The sequence below is a fragment of the Eupeodes corollae genome, chromosome 3, assembly GCF_945859685.1.
Source record: "Eupeodes corollae chromosome 3, idEupCoro1.1, whole genome shotgun sequence".
In the NCBI taxonomy this organism is placed as follows: domain Eukaryota; kingdom Metazoa; phylum Arthropoda; class Insecta; order Diptera; family Syrphidae; genus Eupeodes; species Eupeodes corollae.
Window position 1 is genome coordinate 12,072,468 of NC_079149.1, and position 11,049 is coordinate 12,083,516.

The 11,049-nt window shown below is 31.4% G+C and overlaps 2 protein-coding genes across 2 annotated transcripts; one reads left to right on the top strand and one right to left on the bottom strand.

Annotated features, from left to right (window-relative positions):
- The first annotated feature begins 435 nt into the window (after nucleotides 1-435).
- LOC129951661 (uncharacterized) lies at nucleotides 436-1,584 on the top strand. Its single transcript, XM_056063910.1, has one exon. It carries the CDS (start codon nucleotides 650-652, stop codon nucleotides 1,544-1,546), a length of 897 nt encoding a protein of 298 aa, XP_055919885.1. The 5' UTR covers nucleotides 436-649; the 3' UTR covers nucleotides 1,547-1,584.
- LOC129951663 (cuticle protein CP14.6) lies at nucleotides 1,556-9,338 on the bottom strand. Its single transcript, XM_056063912.1, has 4 exons — nucleotides 9,174-9,338; nucleotides 4,699-4,844; nucleotides 4,387-4,462; nucleotides 1,556-2,133 (listed from the first exon to the last, which is right to left on the bottom strand). The coding sequence occupies exons 1-4, from the start codon at nucleotides 9,180-9,182 to the stop codon at nucleotides 1,975-1,977; spliced, it is 390 nt and encodes a 129-aa protein (XP_055919887.1). The 5' UTR covers nucleotides 9,183-9,338; the 3' UTR covers nucleotides 1,556-1,974.
- Nucleotides 9,339-11,049: the final 1,711 nt, after the last annotated feature.

The window sequence follows — 11,049 nt, forward strand, 5'->3', positions numbered from 1 at the left end:
AATCAAAAAAGTTTGACTTAACGCGCTTCATATATCATTTAATTTTTCTTTCACTTTAAAATGTATTAAATATCAGTGAACCCAGGAACCTAATTTCATTAGCGCGAATGCTGTTTTGTCAAGGGTTTTGTAATTCACCCTTAAAAGTATACAATCCTTTGAATATCTGTAAACTTACGTTGTAAAAAAGTTTGTCAAGACTTAAAGTCCATTGACATTCTGCTTTCACGGAATTATTTCGCATGGGCTTACGTGCCCAACGGATGCATTTTCCCTTCGAAAATAAACTAAACGAATCTTGACGAAAATCCAAAGTTCAATTGATATTGCACGCCGATCGAGCAAGTGTTTTTGAGACTAATGGCTGGAAATATTAATCATGAATTCCGTCACTTTTAATTCAATTTGTTTTTAAAAAACTCCAAAACTTTGAGATTTGGGTACCAAAATTCGAGAAAATGATGCCCTGAATTCTGCATTACTGAAATTCTCAATTTCTATTGTGGTCTTTCTAGATACTTTTAACTGCTCTACCTTTGAAAAATATTGGCAATCTAGTTTCATTTGGGTTTTATGTAGATGAATTTGATTCATCAATCAAATTGAATTAGTCGTGTTTTCTAATCTTAAGTCAGTTACTGTATTCAAAATGTTACAAACACCTTACATGATCCGGCTATGTCAAAAAATATTCACCAAAACAGAATTCAAGAATTCAAACCCCTCCGAAGAAGATGAGGTTCTAATAGGTATTTGTTCAAATTGGTTTTATCAAGCTTTCGACCATTGTACTAAAATGACGACAAAACCTGGTTGTACAAAATTATGGACTCGAATTGTCAATTTAAAGAAATTAATATTTCAAGAAAACGAAACTGCATTATTGAGCGATAAGATTCCAATGCCAGTACATCCAGAACTTTTAAGCCTATCAAATTGTCAAGAACTTAGTGAAAAAGTTATTAAAGATTATGTAAATTTCATACCTCGTTATATGTCTGTCATGCAGGAGAACAGAATTCTTTGGGGAATTCTTTGGAGTCTCCTTGAAATGGTTGTAATTATGTTGTGTTTTCTATCTGTCAGAAAATGGCTTCCGAAATATTTTCAAAGGAGAAATGCATCAATTACTCCTGAGAAGAACTCAGAATTGGAAAATATTCTTCGAAGTGATATCAACCGGATTCTCTACGAAACCAAATATTTGTCCGTTGTGCCTGTACTTAACCCGCAGTTACTACAAGTTGGCTGTCCAATCATTGGCTTGAGAATCGATCGAAAACAATGGATAAATATTGAAAGAATTTGGGGTGGATCTTCAGGAACTTGGAGAAACTGTGAAAATCCAGCAGATGCAGATATAACATTGATGGCGAAGAAATTACAAAGATTCTTTCACAAATCAGGACAACATTTGATTATCGTCAGCATTGAATTTGATCTAACTCAAGATGAAGAAATTGAATTGAAAAAATCTCCTCGAACCTCATTTATTCCTGTTCATCAAAAAATTGACAATAAAATTGGAATCAAAAGAAAAAAATAAAATAAACAATTTGTTTTCATGTGCAATCGTATTGCAGTTTTGCTCGATTTTTATTTAAATTATTTTTTTAACATTACAAATTGTTCTTAAAATTATAAACAAAATAAAAAATCAATCAATTTACAGAATATTTAACAAAAAATAGAATACAAAAATAATAATATACAATCACAAAATATATAATATATGAATAAGAAAGAGTATCAAGGAAAAAAGAAGATAGAGATATAAAGAGATAGTGGAAAGAAAAGAGAAAGATAAAAAAAAATTGTGAAAAACTTAGAAGTTATTAATGCCTGTCGGTTCGTTCGTATTACTGTTGCATTCTTAAATTGCTGCTTTGCGGATGGGAATGGAAATGTTGAAAAGTATGAAATTTGTTGATTTATTCAAATGTGGGATTTCCTATTAAGATGGCGGCCGTTGGCTTATTTGAAGTTATATCTTGGTGGGGCGTTAATTGCACGCACTGGTGGTGGAGTTGGAATGTGAGCTCCTTCAGCACGGTAACCATTTTCATCGGCTATGTATGTTATGGTGTAGACAACACCATCGGGACCAGTGTAAGAGTAGGATCCTTGCATAACCTACAAAAAAATTAGTAGACAGTATTAAAATGTTTAGTTTTGAATATAAAAAAAAGACTACCCTGTGGTATTTGGTTCTTCAATAGGCTTACAAGCCAAATACTCACAATACACAAAAAATATAAGTTCCAATCTACATAATACAACTAACGAGTTCAAGTCCAAATGAATGAGTTCAGATCTCTAAAGATTTGAAAGGGTTAGCAAAATGTAAACAAATTGTGACTCAATGAACGAATTCATTTACAATGAACTGGTACTAAATTTGATTGTATTTAGCCTGAAATCTAGACTGGATTGGGATCTTCTGTCTCAATGTCATAAGAACCTAGACAAAAGTTAGTAAATTAAACGAGTTAAAATTAAAAACAGCTCTACAACCACAAGTTCTAGAAATTGCGAATGAAAGAAAACGAATTACAATTTGACGGAAATAACAATAAACGATTGACATAATGAACGATGTCAAATCTGTATACTAAACTGAACGATTTCAGATAAAATTTAATTTAAATCATATACTCCAAACTGGAAATGGATACCAAATACAAGTTCCCTTAGATGATTCTGAAAAAATACTTCAAAGACGTACCAGAATACTCAAAGGTAAATTAAAATGAACAAATTCGATCCACAAATAATTATTAGAATTGCGAAAATTAACTAAATTGCAAAATCCTCTGCCAATCCTATTTAAATAAAGGCAAAAGAGTAGAATGTTAGCTAAAACTGTGACTCTATGAACGAGTTCAAAGCTATTACAGATAATTTCAATCCATTTACAATGAACGAGATCTGAATTTAAATGTATTCAGCTAGAACGGTAGACTGGATTAAAAGATTTTATTTAATGTCATAAAAACCTAAACAGAAGTTGTAAACATTAAAAAATTAATGAGTTTAAATCTTGATCTAGCTCAACAACCACATGTTCTAGACATCGTGAACAGAAGAAATTAAGTAGAGTTGAACAAGCAACGAACGAGTGAAAAATGAACGACTTCAAATCTACATAGTAAAATGAACGAGCTCAGATCTACCAGATATAATTTGAATGCATTCACAATGAACGCTTCGTGAATTGAATTGTTTTTAACTTGAAAATAAAAACCCGAAGAAAAGTTTGTAATATGAACGAGTTAAAGTTTAAAACATTAAAAAATGAACAACTTCAATATTAGGTCTAGTTCAATAACTAAACGTTCTAGAAATTGTGGGAAAAAAAGATCTGAATGGAGCCGATAATGAACGAATTCAAATCAACATAGTAAAATGAACCACTTTAGATCTTCATAGTAATTTTGATTACGTTCAATTGAAGAGAGGAATTGGATCACTCAATCTAATAGGGGCCTTAAAAGACTTTTTAAGAAAAATTGTTTTTTAATTATACTCAGCCTGAAAATTATAAAAGACCTTTAAGTCAGCGAATTGCACACACAAAATTTGTTTGAGTATAGAAATTGAACGCAAGATTTAATAATCATCAAACAGTTTGATTCCATTCAGTTCAAAATGTAAATCTAATCATAATAAATCAAATTCTAAAAAAAATGAATGAGTTCAAGTCTGAATTTGATTCCATTCAGCTTAAAAGTCGAATTGAATCGAAAATCCTTTTTCATTATTAGAGAAGAAATTTAGGAAAACATTTAAAAAGAATTTGAATGCATTTAACTGAAATTAGATTTTTCCCATTTGCTTTAAATTAAAATCTATATAAGTTTCATGTCCACCCTGTATTCTGTGCTGCCTAAAAATATGCGACTTCATACTTTTCAAATTTGTTTGTTGCATACTTCTGGTTGTTATCGAATTGAAATTGATCGCCTAGAACGTTTAAATATCATAATTGTATTGAAAGATGCTTAAAAATATCATTATAAATAATGGCGGTTTTATCGACTCTTCATGTCCCAGGAAACAACTTTTGAGGACGAGTTTCCGTTTAAAGTTTTGTCCAATATTAACCTACGGTTTGCTAAGACTTTTGTAAAGTTGTTTTGGCAGTTTTTGGAGTAAGAAATCTTTCAAGGCATTAATCGAAAACAATTTTCCGCCAACTCTTTTATATGGTAACTAGCAACACCTAATTAACATTTCATTTGGAAGTTTTTTTGATTTCTTATCTTTGCGATACCAATTTAATGTCTTACCGTTACCTACTTTTTGTTTATTGAACGGAAATACCACCGTTAGAAATAACAATAACAAAAGAAAAGAACTATAAACAAATCAGCATAATTTACTCACCTGAGCTTCCAATTGAGAGCCGGGATTCTTGAGGTAACCAGCCTCATCGGCCCGAATTCCATTGCTAGTTTCGAAACTAAAATCAGAGAAAATAAAAAAAAAAACAAAAACTGAGTTAACAAACTGCTGAAAGAATGAATGAAGCTTCCAATTCGAAAGAAGTTATGGAGTGTATGGGAGGATAGAGGTGTCATAAAAGCTATTAAACCATCAACTTCCACAACTCCAAATTGAAAAAGACCTTGTAAATTTTTGAACTCCATAGAACACTAGACTTCTAGAGGAAGTACATACGTTAGTAGTTATACTCACTTATAGGCATATGAACCATCAGGGTTCAAGTCGTAGTTTTGTTTTAAGATCACTGCATCACGATCATAAGCCGATGAAATAGGGACTCTTGGACGTAATTGGGCGGATGCAACTCCAGCGCAAATAGCAACAATCAATGCTGTGACCTTTTTAAAAAGAAGAGACACACGAAAAAAAGATGTTAAACTTACTTAAAAGAAGTTATAGGTCTTAAAAACATAATCATTTGAAGTTAATTTGAAGTCATTCAGAGTCAGCGCAGTGCGGATGATGGGTCATATAAAAGTTAACTTCCAGAGGTATACCAAAGATATCTATGACAATAAGGCGTATATCGAATATTTGCATTCATTCTTTTTATTTATTGTACTTTTAAGTCTGAGTTGAGTCTTGAGATGTTGGGGAATTAATTGAACAATAGGTGCAGCAGGAGGTGCACGCTTAACGACTAACGTCGACGACTTGAAGCGATGGTATTATGGCACGCATTCATATTCAAATTGGTTTGGCATTTTAGGGTTAAAGGGGGTTGTGGTTATAATATTATGGTCGTTAGATGCTTTTTTTTCTATTCTCTTTTTGCACCCAAGCATGAGGAATTTTGAGGTTTATAATTTATTCATGGTTAAGAAACATAAAGTAGATAGGTTTATAAGTTGTAAGTACATATATCTAAATTATGGTGTTGGAAGACTTTAATGGCCTCGATTTTGAAAGAATATTTGAGCTGGAAACATTTTTGTAAATTAAGATTTGAATTTATCAAAAAAAAGTAAATAAAGGAAGAAACACACTGGAAGGAACTAAAGGTCGAAATTTGAATGAAATAGAGTGAAAATAAGGTCAAAGCATGCTTTTTGAAAAATTGTGGTAATTGGTGTTTATAAACGCTTCAAAATTACTTAAGAAGCTTATAACTTAATCACATATCCTATGATTATGATTAATTGAGATAAATTACTGTTTATCTAGCTTAAATGCGAAGCAAATTAACATATCAATAAACATATAATTGTCAGCATTAAATTTCATTTAAAAAGTCATCAATTTTACATGAATCAGTTAAAGTTAAGTTTTTTCTGTTTTTGACACTGATAATCGTGTTGGCATCTTGAAAGACATAATTGCATTCATGAAATAAAATTATATATTGAAATTAAATGCCAAATAAATTAAATCGATTGATGAGATATTTTTTGCACTTCACTTTGTTGTATTTTCTTCCATTGATAATCGTAGATTGTTTATGTTTACAATTAAATAATTGAAATATAGAAAGAAAAAAAAAAAACGTTTAAGTTCTAAGAAATTATTCTTCCCTAATCTGATGATTAGTGAGATTGACAGGGTTATCAATTAGATAGTTTTTAAACATCCCCATCGCACTTAAATTTTTACAATATATAATTCGTTTAGGTAAACGCAGAATTGAAAATAGTGAACATTAAAAATAGGCCAGAAAACAACACCAGCGCTGAGATCAAACGCAAAATAACTCTTGCTAACCGCTGTTTCTTTGGACTAAGAAAGCAATTGAGTAGTAATGTCCTCTCTCGAGGGACCAAAGTGTTGCTAAATAAGACCCTTATCATCCCCGTGCTGCTATACGGTGCAGAAGCATGGACCATGACAAAAGCGGATGAAAGCACCTTGGGTCGCTTCGAGAGAAAAGTTCTTCGTGTGATCTTCGGTCCCGTATGCATCGAAGGGGAGTGGAGGAGAAGATGGAACGACGAACTGTACGGGCTGTACAGCGACGTAGACTTAGCAAGAAGAGTAAAAGTCCAACGACTAAGATGGCTGGGTCACGTAGAGCGCATGGAAACCAATGCTCCGGCCCGGAAAGTCTTCGAATCCGCACCCACAGGACAACGCAGTAGAGGAAGACCGCGGATCAGGTGGCGCGCACAAGTGGAAGGTGACCTCACCCAACTTGGAGCGCGAAACTGGAGATATCTAGCTAGGGACCGAGCTAGATGGAGAAGTTTGTTGGGTGAGGCCCTAGTTCACAAAGGACTGTAGCGCCACCTTAAGTAAGTAAGTAAGAAGTAAAAATAGGCTAGAACTTTTCGGTTAATAGCTTTAAAAAGAATTGTATCGAAACTATGATTGAAGTTATATTTAATAGTTTAAGCTTGTTAAGTTTTCTTAATTCAGGAATTATTCGTCTTAAAATTGTTGGATTTTCTTCCTCTATAAAATCAGAAAAGTTGTGATTGATCCATTTATTTCTAAGAATTTTTTTTGGGTATCAACTCGACACTTTTTTATACCAAGATTGAGTTTGACAGTGACAGAAAATTTTAGTTTTGAAGTTAAACTAACGTTGACTATTTTTTTTGTTCATTTAGACTTCGTGGTTATTTTGCACTTCTCAAAAAAGAACATGTTTTGAGATCCACAATTTCACATAAAGTTTTCTAAACTTTCTTGAATACAAAGGTTTAAAGTAAATCTTTTGCTGAAAGACAGATTCTCAATAAGCTGAACAAGGTTTTGAAAGGAAAAAACTTTAACCTTACATACCTCAGAACTTAAAAACCGTCATTAAATAAAATAATGGAAGGTATAATCAGAAATAAAGGTAAACAAAAATTTAGCGAATTAGGGTAAACCTTGAATTAGCCTTCAACGTTATAATGTTTTTTTTATTGTAACATTAAAAAACGGGACATTAACAATAGTCTAGAAAAATTAGACAAATTTCGAGAAAGTTGAATTTTGGTGCAGAGCTTAGTTTACACTAACCTTAAAAGTCCAAACATTTTTAAACAGGGAAAGCAATTTTATTTGAGTGGTGGGGGTGTGAAAGGGGCTAAAGTAACCTTGTTTGAAAATTACTCGAAAACTATAGGTTTTTAAAAGAAAAGTACTTTTTAAAGATCTTTCAATACCACCCAAAAGTCTTTACAGTTTTTCCGACAAGTTGAAAGATTTGTAGAAAAACTGTGGAAAAACATTGAAATTTAGTGTGCGTTTAGTCAAAAATGTAACTAAGTCGTTTTTTTTGTTGGAATAGTGAAGCTGTTTAAATGGATTTATGAAACAAAATATATTTTTTAATAGTTAGCCAAGTTTGTAAGTGGAAATAAAATTTGTGTTTGAATTTGAATTTTGTTGAAATTGAATTGTTTAGAACTGTCTCAAAGTTTATTTTTCCAGAAAATTATCAGAAAACAACATCAGGCAATACACTTTTGTATCTTCTTAAGTTGTAGTAATCTAATCTTTTGATTTTTTGTAAATGTAAGGAAGGACTCCTTCTGTGATATCTTAAATACCGTCTAGTTTTTTGATAATGCTCAACACAATTTTTCTAGTTAACTGAACCACCTCTTTGTCTTGAACATGGAACCTTGGATTCTTAAAAAAGTTACCTGATCGCGAAAAAGTGCTGAAAAATAGAGAAGCTCTGGAATTTGTAAACTTGGTGATACTTTGTCAAACAGAATAAGAGAATCAGTCTTGGAATCAATTCAGTAGCGAGAAAAGCAAAAGGTTTATGGGGCTAACTCGTTATAAATTAATCGATTTTGTGATCTCAAGATTAGTTCAGTTTACATTTTTAAAAATTAAGTTTTCAGAATTAGCAAAATAAAGCTGCAAGTGGCTCATCAGCTCAAGTGAATTTGACTTATCATTAATACTAAGCAATGTTGGTCAAAGAAATAAATTTAATTCTTAAAAAGAGAAAAATGATCAAACTTAGGTGAGGTTTGCTGAAAGTCAGTACTCAAATACTTGTAAATTTAAAATGTTTCACTTAAGAAGTCATAAAAACTAATGATACGTAAACAAAACTTTTTAAACAGTTTATGTACTTCATGCATAGTTTAATATATGTTTGCTAAAGAATTTTGATGTCGCCGAGTTTAAATTGTTTACTTTTTGCTGACAAAAATAGTAAACGACTTCTTCTCAATGCCTCAGGATAAAGACATTTGAGTTGTTGTTTTGATATTTTTTTAAATTGAATATAAATTTTAGTAAATTTTGACAGTATAACTGCTGCATTAAAAATTCTTGATTATTAAAAGGATCACAGAGAATTGAATACAAAATAACTTTAAATTACCTGGCATTTAAATAAAAATAACAAAGAGAATTTAAAATCAAACAGATGTAGGTTAAAATCAATCAGATACTGTATTTTTCATCAGACACATATCTGACTTTTATAAAATCTTGTTAGTAGAAATATAATATTGGCAATAGAATTTATTTTAGTGTCCAAAGGAGGATGTGTCTGTTGGATAGATCTGAATTTTACAACGAATATTAAATATATGAAAAGTAAGTTTCTCCTTGAAACAAAAATTCACATTAATTTTAAAAAAATATGCACTTGTCACTTAAAAGATTTTAAGAAATGTCCAAGAAAATTCTTCACTTTGAGAAATGATCTTCAAATTCACTTCAAGTCCTTAATTTTGTAACAATTTTCACAATTTTAAACCACTTATAGGTTTACTTACGAAATTCATAGTTAATTATGTTTTTAATAATTTTTATTTAGAAAAGAAGGATATTTTATCACAATTCCCGATTTGTTTTGATTTTGAAAACTTTAAGACTTTTGGTTACTCTCAGACTCCCAAAGACACTCTTGTAGTGAACTACGATTTTGTGATGATGCTAAGTCCATAGATGGCATCCGTTTATATACCAATTTTAGTTTTTCACACTATACCAACTATGAAACCAAAAGTTCAATTGTAAAGCTAAAGTAAATGTAGGTACATCTAGCACATGGCATCATGGATTTTCCCCACCACCCTCAACAGTATCAGTATAGGTTTAGCAGCAGCAGCAGTAACATGCATGAAGGGGCGTCATGTAGATTTTATTTTTACATTTTGTATTAGAAGATGTAAAAAAAAACAAGTACCTGTACTACAAATACTCATATACTTGGATCTTGATCCGATGACTTGGTAATCTTAATTTATTTAATTCTCTCAACGACTGCAACATCAAGAGTGTGACGAAGACGACAAGGAGGAGGAGGAGAAAGACGAAGAAGAGGGCAACTTGTTGCGGTAAACGATTGTTTGCCGGCAAGCAGTGATGCTATACGGAAGTACAAATTGAGTAAACATTATCTAAAACTGTATTTTGCATTTTTGCAATTTAAAAAAATAATGTATATAGCACCTTTGAGTAACCTTTAAAATAATTGCTTTTATTAATTTACTCGAACATTTAATTTGCGGCCATTGTTATTCTTCAATGTTGGAAATTTTTATTTGACAGCTATCAGTTTTAAAGATGGGTTAGATGTATACTACGGATGATCTTTATTTTCATAGAGTATGAAAACGTGTAACGCGTAAAATGATTTACCCCCAGAATAATTTTATTCAACGATGAATAACGTTCCGAGACCTGATGGTATTTTTAGTAACATCAAATTACTATTAAAAATTGTTAAAATTTGGTTTTCGATTTAAATAGATTAATAATGACTTGAAAGTTAGTTCATTCACAAAAAAATAAATAAGGGGCTAAATGTTTTGAGAAAAAAAGCTTTAACTTAAATTATTGGTTGCACATTTTTTTTGAAGCTTCGAAGGTATTATTTGAAATCTTTATATAAATGGGATGTTGTCAATGTTGGTCACATCCCAAATTAGTTGTTTTTATTTTAAGAAGAAGAATTTTCAAGTGGCCCTTCAATTACAAAGAATGTACAAAAATGAAATCCAGCTAGAGCGCGCTAGCTTTTTTAACACTTCCGAATTTTCAGAAAGTAGTAAGCTTATAGCAAGTGTCAAACATCAGAGGCTCATCATAAGTGCATGTGTTAGTTGTTAGTAAAAAATAATACACTTATAGCCTAACACACGCACAAAATACAAAACATAATTAACATTTAACTATTACAGAACAAAAAATAAAAGGAGAACGTTTACGATAACAATGATTTTAATCCCAACTTATTTAAATTTAAATCTATCGATGAACAGTTTAAGTTATATAAAATGCTCATTCGACTTAAAGCTCTATTCTTCCCATAGTTAGTTCTATGGAAGTCAATATGTATAAATCAAATGTACGCAGGTGATAAGTTTCGCCTCCGCAATTCAAATGTACACTAGATAGCAAATAAGGTTCATCAATTGCACCGTTAATGAGTTGATGAAAAAATACTAAGTTATTATAAACAGGCGTTTGATGGAGAGATCGCATTTGAAGAAGCAGAATACGATGTTCATATGGAGGCAGATCATTAGGATCACCCCAACGAAGACGCTTTATGGCAAAGCTAATGAAATTTTGTTGAATTGATTCAATATGTTTTCTATAAATTTCGTAATAGAGAGTCAATTCCTGCGAAGCATATTCAAGAGG

Bases quoted from the DNA above. Each gene is read 5' to 3' on its own strand.
- LOC129951661 (XM_056063910.1), top strand. From the start codon at position 650: ATGTTACAAACACCTTACATGATCCGGCTATGTCAAAAAATATTCACC.
- LOC129951663 (XM_056063912.1), bottom strand. The intron at 4,463-4,698 runs GTGAGTATAACT...CTCTGATTTTAG, and splicing joins GATGGTTCATATGCCTATAA to TTTCGAAACTAGCAATGGAA. The intron at 2,134-4,386 runs GTGAGTAAATTA...ATTTTTTTGTAG, and splicing joins GCTCTCAATTGGAAGCTCAG to GTTATGCAAGGATCCTACTC.